This window comes from Cyprinus carpio, chromosome B9 (assembly GCF_018340385.1).
Source record: "Cyprinus carpio isolate SPL01 chromosome B9, ASM1834038v1, whole genome shotgun sequence".
Classification (NCBI taxonomy): Eukaryota; Metazoa; Chordata; class Actinopteri; order Cypriniformes; family Cyprinidae; genus Cyprinus; species Cyprinus carpio.
This window is the reverse complement of record NC_056605.1, coordinates 4,382,017-4,398,980: the sequence shown is the minus strand read 5'-3', so window position 1 is coordinate 4,398,980 and position 16,964 is coordinate 4,382,017. Positions and strand designations below refer to the sequence as shown.

The 16,964-nt window shown below is 36.0% G+C and overlaps 1 protein-coding gene across 1 annotated transcript in view; it reads left to right on the top strand.

The window, feature by feature from the left end:
- LOC109109519 (disco-interacting protein 2 homolog A-like) overlaps positions 1–9,302 on the top strand; it is a 136,063-nt gene extending 126,761 nt beyond the window's left edge. The window contains 13 exon segments of the mRNA XM_042730677.1: positions 60–181; positions 736–847; positions 939–1,048; positions 1,134–1,264; positions 1,350–1,518; positions 2,162–2,332; positions 4,954–5,015; positions 5,166–5,223; positions 6,120–6,194; positions 6,383–6,557; positions 6,803–6,926; positions 8,710–8,728; positions 8,730–9,302. Coding sequence (XP_042586611.1) covers positions 60–181; positions 736–847; positions 939–1,048; positions 1,134–1,264; positions 1,350–1,518; positions 2,162–2,332; positions 4,954–5,015; positions 5,166–5,223; positions 6,120–6,194; positions 6,383–6,557; positions 6,803–6,926; positions 8,710–8,728; positions 8,730–8,963 — 1,562 coding nt within the window. The 3' untranslated portion in view covers positions 8,964–9,302.
- Positions 9,303–16,964: the final 7,662 nt, after the last annotated feature.

Below are 16,964 nucleotides of genomic sequence, written 5' to 3'. Positions count from 1 at the left end.
AGTGTTTAGATCTCAGGTTATAAGGGGCTCAATACTTCTCTGTCTTTCTAATTTTGCAGGTGTTGATCTGATTGCCACTTTCTATGGCTGTCTGTATGCCGGCTGTGTCCCGGTCACCGTCAGGCCTCCACACCCACAGAACTTAGCCACAACCCTGCCAACCGTTAAAATGATTGTTGAGGTAACTTCAATCTCTGAGTGCAGCATGTGCTGTTTACCATAGCCGTGCTTCCCTAGCCAATAAACACAAACACTAGCGCCCCCTTGTGACCAGTCTGTATTATTGTATTTTATAGATTTTTTTTTGCTGTGCATTTGATGTGGTTGCTCATATTTAGTTCATGATACCTAATGCATCAACTAATGTTAACTAACTGAAACTTACTCGTAAGGTGTTGTTTTATATTATTTTACAAATTAAGTGTCATTGCAAATAAATAATTCTAAATCTTTCTCACTCAAGTAATTTTTGCAATTTATTTAACCAAGTGGTTGAACTTTTTATATAAAAATAACATGATTATTTTCATGAATGGGGACTATAATGTCCACATACTACCACTGTAGATTAATGAAATTAGATTATATATGTAGATTATATTCTGTGTGTGTGTGTATTGGGAATTAATATATATTAACAAGTATTATTTTAGCCTTAAGCCAGTGTCTGATTGATTAAACACTATCTTGTATTCCCTGCTGTAACTTTTCTGTCCTGTTGCATGTGTTTGACAGGTCAGTAAGTCTGTATGTATTCTGACAACTCAAGCAATAATGAAACTACTGAAATCCAAAGAGGCAGCGGCCGCTGTGGATATTAAAACATGGCCGTTGATACTGGACACAGGTAAAGACACTTTTTTACACTTTTTTACTATTGTATCATTGCAATCCCTTGTTAAAAGAAACTATAAATTAGGTGTATTCATTCCATTCAGATGATCTCCCAAGAAAGCGAATTCCTCAGATCTACAAACCTCCCACCCCAGAGATGCTTGCCTACTTGGACTTCAGTGTTTCTACCACAGGAATCCTTGCTGGGGTCAAGGTGCTGTCTAACCTGCCATTCAAGTGCCAATAACACATTAATTTTATGTGGGATTGACATTTCTAACACTGTGTGTTTCTCACAGATGTCCCATGCTGCCACCAGTGCCTTGTGTCGCTCTGTTAAGCTGCAGTGTGAGCTGTACCCCTCTCGACAGATCGCCATCTGTCTGGACCCCTACTGTGGCCTGGGCTTTGCCCTCTGGTGTCTCTGCAGGTGAGAGACAGTTCACACCTTGGATACTGTGATATTGTTTTATTTATGTGACGCACAGTGATGTGAATCATGTTTGTGTTTGCAGTGTGTACTCAGGCCATCAGTCTATTTTGGTTCCCGCTCTGGAGCTGGAGACCAATCCGTCTCTGTGGCTTTCTGCTGTCAGTCAGTTTAAAGTACGAGTGACGTTCTGTTCGTATTCAGTGATGGAGATGTGTACCAAAGGCCTGGGCTCCCAGACTGAAGCTCTGCGGGTCAGTAATATACAGTAATTACACATCCTTAGCATACATAATGTAGCATATCATATTTCAGTATTTTATATTTGTTATAAAAGTAATGCATTATTTTAAAAAATGCTATTCTTTTGAACTTTCTATTCATCAAAGAATTCTGAAAAAAATTATCACGGTTTCCACAAAAATATTAAGCAGTTCAGCAGTGATAATACATGTTTCTTGAGCAGCAAATCAGTATATTGGAATTATTTCTGAAGGATCATGTGACACTGAAGACTGGAGTAATGATGTTGCAAATTCAGCTTTGCATCACAGGAATAAATTTCATTTTAAAATATATGAAAATAGAAACTGTTTGTGATTTTAAATTGCAATAATATTTCACAATGTAACAGTTTTACTATATTTTTGATCAAATAAATGCAGCACTGGTAAGCATTTTGACTTCTAATACAAATATTTCAAAATCCTACTGACACCAAACTGTAGTTTCCTTAAATTTTTTCATTATCTTGGACTAAGTTGTGTGTCCTATCTTTGTGTATCAGCATATTTTAGGATCCCATTTAGCTTACAGTACTTCTAGTTAAAGTCGTTAAGGGCATAAGTTGCATTTGATTTGTTCCTCTGAGTTTAACCCACATCTGTACACCTGTAGTTACGGAATGTGAATCTGTCATGTGTACGGACCTGTATGGTGGTGGCTGAAGAACGTCCTCGCATCACACTTACACAGTCCTTCTCGAAGATCTTCAAAGACCTGGGGCTCTCCTCGCGGGCCGTCAGCACCACCTTCGGCTGCAGGGTCAATGTGGCCATTTGTCTTCAGGTCAGTGATGAACTCAAGTGTTTTTATTTGTGTTAGGTAGAAACTCTCATGTGTGCTTTTAAAGGACCTGTTCACATTAAGTGTGAAATTTCCATGATTTTTTTATCATGACAAGAATAATGCACTATAAATCTCTTCACACCAAAAGCTAAATATATCATTATGTTTTAGCAATAGGTATAAATAAAAGGTATAAAAGAGGTATAATTTAGCGCTTTTTTCAGGTATGTAACATTTTCACTAAGGCTATCGAAATTTAATATCACACTTGGTTTGAAAAATTACTATTGACACTGTTAGATTTTTTTGTTTCGCTTGGTCGCATCACTCTTTGTGTGAATAGGCCTTTATCTGTTCAAAATCATTTTCTGTGCCCTTATGTTCTGTTCACTGGCCTGGATGCATGTCTGTAACTGTATGTGTATGTATCTGTTTGTGTATTAAATGTACGCCTGTGTTTGTCTGCTGCTCCATGCCCTCTCGTCAGCCCAGCAGGCTGGGCAAGTTGGCTGAGCAGGTACTGTGACCCAGATGGGGACCACAGGGGTGCAAGCAGGGGGCTTCCAGTACGCTTGTAAAGGCTCTGCTTTTCATATGTCACTGTTCGTGTGTATATATATATATGTATATATATATATATATATATATATATATATATATATATATATATATATATATATATATATATGTGAAATGCTCTTGTGCATGACATAAAGAATGCGTTGCTTCCAGTCTCTAAGTATCTAATACTTTTTGTTAATATTGTATTATTTGTGGCAGCACTGTTACATACAGTACCATATTTTATTTCATAAGATGACATGAGATCCATATATGAGTTGTTACAAATACTCAATTGTTAATTATCTATCTATCTATCTATCTATCTATCTATCTATCTATCTATCTATCTATCTATCTATCTATCTATCTATCTATCTATCTATCTATCTATCTATCTATCTATCTATCTAAGTAGTCCAAATATTCATATGCCTGCTCTGCTCTTCACAGCTTTTGTGCTTGGCCCTGCACTTACTATATATCTACTCTAGGCTGTGCCGAAGCAATGCTTGTAGCTGTGCATAAAGAGTAGACCTGCTTATGTATGAGCTGTGTTTGCAGTACAGGGGTTACATTCATGAGCAGGTCATTGTAAATGTTGTAATGCCTCATTCCATCATTTAATGCTTTTAAGTAAGACACAACAAGAGTAAGATGTTTTACAAGAACTAAGAAAAAAATTAAATTGATTCTGTCATCATCCTCATGTCGTTCCAAACCTGTATGACTTCTTGGGAAACATAATAGAAGATATACTATATTTAATGTTTTATAAACAACCATTATATATATACAGTACAGGTCAAAAGTTTGGAAACATTACTATTTTTAATGTTTTTGAAAGAAGTTTCTTCTGCTCATCAAGCCTGCATTTATTTGATCAAAATACAGAAAGAAATGTAATATTGTGATATATTATTACAATTTAAAATAATTGTTTTTAAATGTATTATACTTTAAATTATCATTTATTTCTGTGATGCAAAGCTGAATTTTTAGGATCATTATCACATGATCCTTTAGAAATCATTCTAATATGATGATTCATTATCAAAGTTGGAAACAGTTCTGCTGCTTAATATTTTTTCAGAACATGTGATACTTTTTTAGGATACTTTGATGAATAAAAAATATAAATGAATAAAAAAAAAAAAAAAAGAAGCTATGTTTTTAAAATATAAATATTTTGTAATAACAATATACACTACTGGTCAGTAATTTGGGGTCAGTATTTTTTATTTTTTTTTTCAAATCAATACTTTTATTCAGCAAGGATGTGTTAAATTGATAAAAAGTGATAGTAAAGAAAATATATTATTAGAATATATATTATTAGAATTTTTTTTTTTTATATTAATAAATGCAGTTCTTTTTAACCTTTTATTCATCAAATATATTAGACAGCAGAAACTGTTTCCAACACTCATAATAAATCAGAATATTAGAATGATTTCTAAATGATCATGTGATAGACTGGATGTTACATGTGACACTGAAGGCTGGTGTAATGATGCTGAAAATTCAGCTTTGCATCACAGGAATAAATTATTATTTTTTAAGTATACATCAAATAGAAAACTATTATTTTAAGTTGTAATAATATTTCACAATATTACTGTTTTTTCTGTATTTTTGATCAAATAAATGCAGGCTTGATGAGCAGAAGAGACTTCTTTCAAAAACATAAAAAATAGTAATGTTTCCAAACTTTTGAACTGTCAGCGGGAACCAAAACTGTTTGTTTACCAAACTTAAAAAAAAATAAAATAAAAATAGACATCTTTTCATTATTTTCATTTTGGGGTGAATTATCCCTTTAAAGGAAACTTATGACAAATTCTTTGCTACTTCCATCTGTGAAGGTAAAGAATGTCATTTCTATATTTTGCTAAAAATGCATAGAAGGTCCTATGTGTCATCACTTATAATGTCACCACCGGTACATGGTAACACAGTACATGTGCTGGTGCCTGAAGGTGGATCAGTAGTATGAGCACAGAATCTGTGGTGGCAGATATATTACATACTTCCAGTGATCTGCTGCTCTTTGTTTCTAGGGCACCTCTGGGCCGGATCCCACCACAGTATATCTAGACATGAGGGCTCTGCGGCATGACAGGTGCTATAACAAACACTTCTGTGTCAATTCATGTCTATTCATATTCTGTTGTTTACTAGCTAAAAAGTAAATTTATTTTAGTTTTTTAATTAGAAAAGTTCAGTTATATTTGATCTTTTTTTTTTTTTTTTTTGTTTTTTTTTCGCTCAGGGTTCGATTAGTTGAGAGAGGATCACCGCACAGTCTGCCACTGACGGAATCTGGGAAGGTGAGAAATTATAAATAATGAATACACATACAAAATTTCAATGGAATAATTTCAATATTTTTATGTTTTTGAAATAAAAGTGTTTTATTCTCATCAAGGCTGCATTTATTTGAGGCAACATATAGTTAAAAACAGTAATACTGTGAAATATTATTACAATTTAAAATAACTTTCCTATAAATGTTCTGTATTATTAATAACATATATATATATATATTTATATATATGTACGTGTGTGTGTGTGTGTGTGTGTGTGTGTGTGTGTGTGTGTGTGTGTTATTGCTTTGATACAAAGCTGAATTTTCAGCAGCCATTGCCCCAGCCATTAGTTCTATCATGATCCTATATGATGATTTGTTATCTATTATTATCATTACTCAATTATTATTAATGTTTATTATTAGAAAAGTTTTTCCTGACACATTTACAGTTTTTTATTATTTCATGAATAGAAATTTCAAAGAAACACCATTTATTTGAAATATAAATATTTTGTAACATTATGAATGTCTTTACTGTCACTTTTGATAAATTTAATACATTCTTTCTGAATAAAAGAATTTATTTTTTATCTTACTTAAATGGTATTAAGCAGAAAACACTGTTTTCAACACTGATGATAATAAAGTCAGCATATTTTCATGATTTCTGAAGGATCATGTGACCCTGAAGACTGGAGCAATGATGCTGAAAAATCAGCTTTGCATCACAGGAATAAATTACATTAAAAACATATATTAAAACAGAAAACATTTCCTGTAAATTGTAATAAAACATCACAAAATAAAAAAAAAAATGTAAACATGATCAAATAAAAAAAAAAACGGTGAGCATAAGAGAATCTTAAAAAAAAAAAAAAAAAACTTAGTTTCTCACCTTAATTTTTCAATGCACAGATTCTGCCTGGGGTAAAGGTTATAATTGCTAACACAGAGACCAAAGGCCCTCTTGGAGATTCTCATCTGGGAGAAGTGAGTTTCAAATATTAAAGCTAGTGCTATTTAAGTAGTGTTACCTGCAGTCTGTTTTGTTATACATATTATATCATGTGTAGTGAGCTGAGTCTGTTACGTTATATTATATCATGTGTAGTGAGCTGAGTCTGTTACGTTATATTATATCATGTGTAGTGAGCTGATGGGACTGTATTTAAAAACAGATCTGGGTGAGCAGCCCCCATAATGCCACAGGATACTATACAGTTTATGGTGAAGAGGCGTTGCATGCTGACCACTTCAGCACCAGACTGAGCTTCGGTGACACACAGACGCTTTGGGCTCGCACTGGATATCTCGGTTTCCTGCGGCGCACAGAACTTACAGATGCCAGTGGAGGTACTGTATCCAAACACACAAACACACTACTGTCTCATTTCAAGATATTTCTGAGGTGACTTTTCAATTTAAAATCATGTTCATTTAAGGCTTTCAACACACACCCTGACAAGCCAATAAATGAATTTTCTTTATTTAGTTGTAGTGTTTTTACATTGTTTTTTGGTGTGTACTCATATCAGATATGATAAAAGGAAAAATCAGTTTTGCTGTCCAATAAATGATGTTTTTGCACATTATTTTAGAGCGGCACGATGCCTTGTACGTGGTTGGTTCTCTAGATGAGACTCTAGAGCTGCGGGGAATGCGCTACCATCCCACTGATATTGAAACATCTGTCATAAGGTCACACAAGAGCATTGCAGAGTGGTAAGCAATATTTTTAAATGCTTTCCTTATACCTTAAAGTAGATTTTAATGGATAAACCTTTTATTTAAATCATTACTCAACTGTAATATAAACTCTCTATTTTACTGTTTATAACAACTGAACATTTGATCATTTTCATTGTTCGGTGCATCCATGACAATAGCTAAAAATTCACTATTCTTAATAATTATCTTTGAAAATGTTTAAACCTTGCTTTACACAAGTTACTTTTCCTGAGAAGCAAAATTTACAAAGGCATTAAAGGAAGTTTTGAGTTAAATACAAGATAAGATCTGTGACATGCTGTTGATTACCTTATTTCCTGAAACACAAGTTGTGGGATTTTTTGGCATGTTAAAATTCCAAGAAGACTATATGATGACTGTAATTATTGTTGGCCAGTCAAACACACTTACACTAATGGACATTGGTAATCTAACATTCTCTAACATAGTCACATCCAATATTGGTAACTATACAGTTTTGATACCATTCCTAAACAAACTTTAAAAGAGCAGCCTCTACTTGGTGCACAAAAATTGAATGCAATTAGCTGAACTTCACAATAAACACAAAATAAAAAATTAAAAAGTAATTTAAAACAATTAAAAATAAAGTTAAACTATACATCTAAATTCACAAAAAAACATATATCCTAAACAATATGGTTAAAGTATACTGCTGAATGTACTGACAAACATTTATGGTAAACTAAAATATACTTTAATCTCATGTCAGCTTGGGATGTCATGTATTGTATTTAAATATATTTATTACACATTTGTAATGCAGAAGTTCCAATTTATTATACTGAAATGTAGGGATAATGTACATCCAGCCTGTTATCTCAGAATAAACCCTGACAGGGTGGTCAAGACCCCGACACGAAGCAGATTTATTACACGGCTATCCAAAGATTTGTTTTTACAATATATGTTGAAATTAATGCTGAAGTCTTCCAATGTAACACACGGTGGTTGTGTTTTCAGTCACAAGATGGTGCAGTCGATGATAGTGGAGTAACTCTTTAAGCATATAAGAAGTCCCTGTCAAGATAACTTGTAGTACCCAGAGAGCGGTGTGTTATTCAATTTGGCGGTTGTTATCTGAGAATAACATACCGCTGGATATTGCGATTGACCAATCAGAATGAAGTATTCCACAGAGCCGTGTAATAATACTGAATAGCACACTACTGTCAAGTACATTGCATGTGCTTTAGTATGTTAGTCAACACATCAATATAAAACTTCTAATTTGACATTAGTAAAAAGTGCACTTTTTAAATGTGTATTCCAATGTGAAACGGTCATGCTAGTGTGTTCTCTTTAAGTACACTCAAGTGACCTCTTCTTTCATTAATATTATATTATCTGCATGTAGTTTTTTTTTTAGTTTTTTTTTGCACACTACAAGTGCACATTAAATACAGTTAAGTGCAATTCTTTATCAAGGGATGCCTACTTGTTATCATGTAGTCAGCTAACATTAGAAAGACAAATAGGACTAGTCAACAGAAGTTCTGTGATAATTAACTGTGTGCTGTTGACGAAGTTTCATTTAACTGGAATCATTTCTTTAAGACTTCCTGAAGACTGTTTTTCCATATTAATATCTTGCTGTATAAAATATAGCATTTTTTTACACTTTGTATTTGATTAAAAAAAATAAAGCCATGTTGTATACCCATGTTGTACAAAAATAGCCATGTTTTGCAGTGTATATACAGTATTCTGCTTTTCATACTTAGATAAACCTTTCATCTCCTCACTCTCTCCTCAGTGCTGTGTTCACATGGACAAAATCTCTTGGTGGTGGTCGTGGAGCTTGAGGGGTCAGAACAGGAAGCCCTGGATCTTGTTGCTCTGGTGACCAACGTGGTTCTGGAAGAGCACTATCTCATAGTGGGGGTCGTTGTGGTGGTGGATCCTGGAGTCATTCCTATCAACTCCAGGGGAGAAAGACAGCGCATGCACTTGCGGGACGGCTTCCTCGCCGACCAGCTGGACCCTATATATGTGGCCTACAACATGTGAGAATGTGTAACATGGAGGAGGAACCAGATGCCAGGAATATCTGCATATGCAAATTTTCAAAGGAAGTGTTAGGGGGAAGTTCGGACAGGCTTGCCTCTTCCTCCACAAACATTAAGAGTCCTTGATGGAGCTATGCAGTTTATTTTTTATATCAAACTGTCAGAATGCCTTGCACATAAAACTCTTGATTTAGTGGTCAGGGCAAATGACTTGATTTCATCTCCTGTTTTCTTGTGTGACACAATTATGAGTTCAGTTTTTATTCAAGCACACTTGTCCTGCACATACAACACATGCGTGATGAATGTTCCCTGTGTGTGAGGAGGACTGGCCCAAAAGGGCAAAAGGAGTGCCTGATGTCAAAACAGGATCCAGATTGCAGGACTATGTCTTTGTAATTTTCAAGGCGTGTGAAAATGTGTAATGCACTTCATGTCAATGAATTACTATCACCAATGTTAAAAAAAAAAAAAAAACTGATCAAACCAATTTTTGTTTGGTTTGTTCTCTTTTTACATCAACACACAAATCTTTGATGAATGGAGGTTTATCAATTTATCTGGAGACCAAATGGCAATAAGGATGGATATAAGATGGAGAAATGGATATCTAAGTCTTTGTTTGCAAGAAAGCAGTACTGAAGGTGTGCTGTGGATATGCTGCTCCATAAATTTACAAGCTTATGCATTCCCAGCTAGTGTTTCAACATGGGCCTTACATATTTTCCACATGCCTGTGGACTGTTTGTTATTTTATTTAACCCCCCACCATTCTTTATTAAATCATTTGATTTATGTGTGGACTTTTAGCCTGTGCAGGACAGAAATCAGGGTAATAACAATGAATAGATGAAGAGTCTTATTCAGGTAACCAAGTCCCAATCTGAAAACTATTTCTGCTCAAATTTCCATTATTCACAGCATTTCAAGTTTGAACAAATTTTTTTTTTACAGTATGACATCACCGTTCACAAATAGATTATTTTATATTCCTGTAGATGAATGTATGGAGGTGACATTTTAGTGATTACTGATTGAAAAGAAAGTATCCTTTTCCATTAATTCGTTAAAACATACCAAACAGATGAGATCGTTATTTCAGGAAAAAGTGACCACTGCAGGTGAGGGCTTTTATTCTTCTTTTCATTACTGTGTTAAAGTGTGATATCTGCTTGAATTTTTCAGCCGCACTGTACACCGCATTGGCCAGCACTGTAAAGACCACTTTTAACAATGCTTGCTTTCTTTTATTGTGTTCATTACGTAAAGGACAGGCAGTGCACCTGCTGTAATTATGTACAGAATTTGTGTAATAAGTTATTACTGGGACACCAGAAAACTACAAATACTTTTGTCATGGTTTTGCAGTGGCGTGGAGGAAAACCAGATGCTGCTGAAATCGAAGCTTAATTTCACAAACAGTAAGGGGAACAACATGAGACACTATTCATGTAATATTTTATACTTCAATAGACTCAAGAAGTGGTTTGCTGCAAAGATTGTAAAGCAAATACAGCATCTGTATTGCAGGATGGTTGTGTGACTGTTAGTGTTCAGTTTTTGCAGTTTTGTCATTTAGTGAATATTTGGTTGAAACAGTTTTGGCTTCTGTTAATATTTCTAAATAAAACCCATGCTTTTAAATGATGGACATTGACATTTTTCATTTAAATATGATTTTTAATGCACATTTTGCAGACAATTTTATCCAAAGAAACTTACATTGCATTTAAGATAAACATTTGATTTCATTTAATCCCTGGGAATTGAACCCATGGCCATGCCATTGCTAATGCCATGCTCTACTGTTTGCTACAAGAATGCCCAGTACGGAATAATATAAATGTTGCATATAATAATAAGCAAAAAGATAACCAGATTGACAGTTATCAAAACATGATTACAAATATTGAAGCATTTCCATTATGCATGTTAACAGTAAATAAACATTAAAAAAAGATCATAATGATTTCCTCTATTGAACAGTATAATATTTCAATATATGTAATCTCTATTTTTTTTACTTTTTTTTATTTTTCTAAAAGCTTTGTGGCAATATCCAATGCCCTTATGGCATTATTAATGCCAGAGATTTAAGAATTTCCATTATGAATGTTAAACAGTGTTAAAAATATACTAAAAAAAAAGAGGTCCAAATGATTGCCTCTATTGAACAGTATAAAATTTCAAGATATGTATTCTTCTATTTTTTCTAAAAGCTTTGCTGCAATATCCAATGCCCTTATGGCATTATTAATACCAAATTGCTTGTTTGGAATGTGAGGAAAAATGGTGATATTTTGGATATTGAGTTTTTTCTGTCATCCACACCAAGGGTCAGTCAGTTGCCTCACAGTGTTCGGTAAAGAGGCCAACTGTGAACTGAAATGGGACACCTGTGAGCAAGGCTAGTTATTGTGCAGTTGTTCGGTTGGTGTCCACTTCCCCCTGTACATCGCTGCTATCAGGGCTTTTTCCACAGCCTGATGCACTTTTAAACAGACACACTCTGAAACTATCTCCTCATGTGTCATTATGAGCTGCTTTGATATCACATTGAGAGCTGTTCATACCAGCGTTTTGCTTCTCCTCTGTTTGGCCTTGGAGTTTCTCTGTGGTATGACCAAAAGTTATATTGCCTTCTAGAATAGTTCTGAATAGAATCTCTCACGTCCCCTCCTGTGACTTTGTGCCTCTGAGTTCCACATGTCATAGAAATCTCGAAAGTCTCTCCAGTTTGAGGATGTGCTATGTGCAGTTGTAGTTGTAGATGTAGTTGCAGTTGTAGTTGTAGTCCCTTGTTGTAGTTCCTCAATTCTCTTTTGCAGGTATCTGAATGCCTCTGTGGCAAGTGCTTCGTTGTCTGGGTTTTTGTCTGGATGCCAGCGGAGGTAGAGGGACGTTTAATAGCTTTTTGTTTGTCCTCACTTGACATATTCCCAGAATTCATTTAAGCTTTGGTCAATTTCTCTTTTAATTTCTTTCCAAAGTCTCAGGAAAAGACTGTTTTTGGGTGGAGGCCAGATGTCAAAAGTTGTTCTATGTCTGTGCAAGTGGACCTTTTTGACACAGTTGTGCTTCTTTTCCCTTTTAAAATTGGTAAAGGTCAAGAGAGCTTACTTCAATGAAAGTCATCATGCCAACCTGAATTTTTATATCTGGCAGGGAAACTGTCTTCTTGTTCCAGTGGATCATCCACTCGCTCGATGACAGTGGCGTAGAAATATCACCAGAATCAGCCTACTACAGGCCAAACATTAATCGTCCACTTTCAAAGTTGTTGAGGACATTCATATCAAGGCAGTAATGCCATTCTTCAGGTATACACAAATCCAGGTTTTGGTAAGGAACCATGTGTTTCATCACTTGTAGCCACCTGTTATGAATGCCGTATCTTGCCAATGCTTTCTCTAACATCCTCCATATTATCACAATGGCAGAAGTCTCCCTAGAACTAGAAGGCTTGAGGTGGTTAGACAGTTCTTTAGAAGAGCATTGATTTCTTTAGTAAGACACATGGTAATTTCCACTTACTACATGGGGGCTATGTCTCATTGTGTTTCAAGTAGAAACTGCATCCCACCTTGCTGTTGTTTTCACATAAACATCTGTTTCAGCTTACTACCCTCAAGTGGCTTAAGGTTTAAAAAGAAGCCAGTTTGAAGAGTTTTTACAGCAGATGATTGAATCTTAGAAAAGATTTCTTCACACTTTTTTTCAGCTTCAGAATATGGAAACCCCCACCTTTGCTCTCTTCTCTGATGAGACAGACTAGTCCATGAGAAATGCAGCAGAAGGACAAGTGCTTGCCAAACCAGCCACTAAATTCACACTCCCCTTCATAGTCGCAATATTGTACACTTGTTCCTCCAGGTTTTCAGAAATGACATCCGAAAGAAATTTTGGCGCGAACTTGCCTCTGGAAGGAACTGCAGACAATATCTGATGTTCATAGTGAGCGTTTCCAAGATGAACAGCAGTTTAATTTTTCCAGCAATTTCAGCTGGTTTCCAAGGGACCCTCAAAGTCTTGCAGCCTGGAAGAAGGTGTCATTGAAATATAAAGTGCAGGGATTCATATAGTCTTCCATCTGTTGAAGGAAGATAAAGTTGGTTGTTTTGGAAAAAAAGGGGTTTTGTTTCGTTCCTCTTTCAACAGGCAAAAACAGCTGTTGTACAACACGTGGTTCACAGTTTTTCTGCCTGATTTGCCTGAAGGCTGTCTTTGTCACAACTATTCAGAATAGATTTCTTTGAAGAACAGTGCTATATTTATTGATGGTATGTCTCTCCTTGAACACCAATCTTCTTGAAGAAAGTCTTCAAATTTCATATAGATTGAAGGAATATTGTACAAGTATGGCCTAAACTCAAGAGCATTAGACAGTACAAGTACTGTTTGGTTGAGCTTTCACAGGGTGTGTGCCATTTTCCACAAGGACAACAGGGAAGGTCTGCAAAAACAGAGGAGGCATCAAACTTATTGACTGTGGTATGCGTATGATTTTCTAAAATATGTTTTTTTCTTGTGCTCCAACAATCTGTTGTGTGGCCTGAGACATACAGATGTTTTTCAGATTAGCTGCTATTTTTTCCAGGGGGTGGAGTCTCCAAAGGCACCAGCATACCTTCATTTTCTTTACTAATCTGTGGTGAGCAGAGTTCTGGGGTTAGGATTGGCATTGATGTCCATATGAGAAAAATGGTGGATCGATGTCTCTGTCAATCAATGATCCACTAATTGCTACAACCTCGCTCTCCTTTGCAAAGGCTTTTGTGATAATCACAAAGTATTTGATGGAATTTTCACTGGGAAGATGGAATTTCATGTTAGCCAACTCTGTTCAGTAATTTAGAGTTTTTTGTCATTAGCTTTGTTAAAACAGTCTTAAAAAGCAGGAGTTGTGAATCTTTTTTAAGAACATCTAAAGGAATGTTGCCTGTACGTATCAAGATTCAATTTGTTTTTCAAATTGAATGATTTCCTCAGTCAGACACTTCATGTTTCAATCCAAGGTCTTTACGACGCAAATACGCTTTAGTATGCTTATCTTGGAAAATCTCCCAAAACGTTTCCTGGCACACAATCTCTCTTTTGGAAGCATTAACCTTGTAAAGGTGTACAAATTCGGAAATCATAGGAATTATGAAGCCATCCTGAAGAGAGCCATGAATGTCGCGAATATAATCTGACCTCTCTCATAGCCAGAGACAATCCTGTGATCCACTGAGTCCAAGTTCAACTAACAACCGCATGAAATCAAGACAGCTTGGCCTCATTCATCTGGTGCACCAGAAGGAAGAATAAATTGTACAAGGAACTCCACATCATCTAGAAACTGCAATTTTCAGAATTTTGTGACAATTCTAAGTTTCACATCAAGCTGTGTTTGAGGAAAGTATCTGGTCACATCCTCAAATCACAGTAACAAATTTGGACAGTGAATTGTGATGCTTAGAATGGCAGAAATAAACAACCACTTCTATGTAAATCAATCCTATCCCGTTTTCCAGATATTGACTCAAACAGGGGCAAAGGACTTGAGGCATCCTCACATGTTCCACCTTCTTTTTGGAATCTGCTGATCTCATTCTGTAAGAAGCGTTGCAAGAGCGCTCTACATAGCCCTACATATCTTGTGATAGCCCCTGAAAACTGGGAAATGAGGTATATGATAAAAACCTCTCCCAAAACCGCACAGCTGTCTCCTGTTTCCAGGGAGCTCGTGGATGTATATACTTGAAACAGAGAGTCTAGGTAATCAATAAAAATGCTAATGTAATAATTTTTCATGAACCCCAGTTTTTTGAGAATGGAAGCTATTTTTTTATTCTGGATTCCAAATCACTTGTGATTACCTTACCTCATACCGTTTGTAAGAATCCTGTGTGTATTTTGACTGAGGGCATATGACTCGGGTAAAAATAGGACTATCTTCAAAGTGCTTTTTTATCTCACTGAAGACATTCAGCTTTCCATTTTGTAGATTTCCACTTGATCCTCACAGAGGCAGCTCCATAAATTTTCCACCATTTACAACCTTCCTCCTTATCTGATTGGTAGATGCTGCCTACCTTTGAGCAGGTAATGGATTTCCTGAGCAGCCTGCTCAAGTTCTGTTTTCAATATTGCTGCGGCCATAGCAATTGTTTAAGCTCATTGACTAAACATTCGCCTGTGTATTAATTTTCGCATGTGCTTTCCATTGACAACAATATTCGGCAAACATCCTCCTGATGTCCTGGAAAAAGGACTGTCTAAATCTTGAGAAACAACTTTGGGCATCTAGAGTCAAAGACTCTTAACATCTGATCTTCCGTGAGAAGAAAGAGGGGCACAACCATTGGGATCTGAATATTTTTCTCATTGACATTGTCAAGCAGACAGTTCAAACAGTTTTGAGATTTGTTTTTGTTTTGATCAAAGTCTGGTGGATAGGGCAAAGGCAAACTACCACCGTCTGGGAACGGATCATTCAGTTGATCTTTTGCTGCAAAGAAAGTTTACATCACTGTTGAAGCACTGCTTCTGAACATTCACACCAGTGATTTAAAAATGTGCTTTTATTCATGCATTTTCAAAGAGGCTGGCCTAATTTCATCACGGTGTAATCTAAAATTTCGAAAATTACTTCAGGTACGCAGTTGTAAATATGGACAATTTCTGAATGTGGTCTCAGACACACTGCACCAGGTAACTGTGTATTTGTGTTTTTTCAGCCCCAAAACTATGTGATGACTCAACAGAAACAGCATGTACTGTAGGTATGACCAGGAAGTGTCATTGGTTGATTGATCTATAGACCTCAAGAAATACATCTCATGCCAGACTTTGTCTACTTCTGTGAAAAATGCATGGAGAAGTATTTAAGGCAAAGAAATTCTCTAGCTCTGACTTGAGGAATACAAGAGTTGTAGGTGCATCTTTCTTTCATGTCTGAACACAGATGTAACAGGAGGTCAGCATAGAGTGGTGAATTATATGTTTTACTTTCAGTGATTGGTTCAATCAGTCTTCAGACTATCACCATCATCTTTCCACAAGTCCCTTCTATAAAGAAATCTACTTCAAAATTTGTATTCACATGGACTGGTAAAACCAGTTTGCTGTCCAGGTAAAGGCAAAGAACAAAATGCCCTACCAGTAAATGTTGTGGGAAAATGAGTTGCTCAACACATGCAGCCAGAGCAGCAGCTGAGGAACTTTGAAATTAATCCTGCTTGTTTTTTGCTCATAGTTTTGTTTTGAAAAAGCAAAAGCACTCTGCAATGACCCACTGACTTTGTTTATTTCCAATTAGAGCTCCAGGCGCCGTACATGGTTTTGCAGGGTTCTGTTGTTTCTGGACATGAAGGAATCTTGAACAGGACTATGAAAGTTTTCCTTGCTTACCATGCTCTTTCTCTGTGTATGTATCTCTTTCAGAAAAGGAAAGAACCATTTTGGTTGTTTTCCATCTTCACTGATTTCTGAGAACTGTATTTCTTGTGGATGTGTTTCAAGAAGAGAATTAGTCCTTCTCAGGATTCTTTCTGTCAAGGCATAGTAAAGTTCACCTCATGTCCGATGATCTGTGAGGTTATGTCTAGATATGTCAGATTTTGCTGCCATTTCATCTGTCCCTGAGGAGGGAGCCCTGAAACAGAGTTCAAGGAATTAGATCAAAAATTTCTGGAAAGAAAGGTTTTATAACTTCCTCAAAAGACTCTTTTAAATCACTTCCATTGAAGTACTGGCAGCCGGGGGAATGTTTTTGCACCTTTTCCACGTATTTTTGAGATTTGGATCTGAAATGCAGAAGCCATTTGGTCACCGGTCAGGATAGATGGACAGGCTGTTAGATGATACCAATGAATTGAAGCCAAGTCCATATTTCCCAGTTTCTCCCTAAAAGTGCCATCGTTTTCTCCTTCCCCCAGCTGCTGAATACCTTGCAGCAATCCGCATCCAGAAAATGTTCTGTTGTTGTACCCACAAAGTGCCGGGCCTTGAGCCCCAGTTT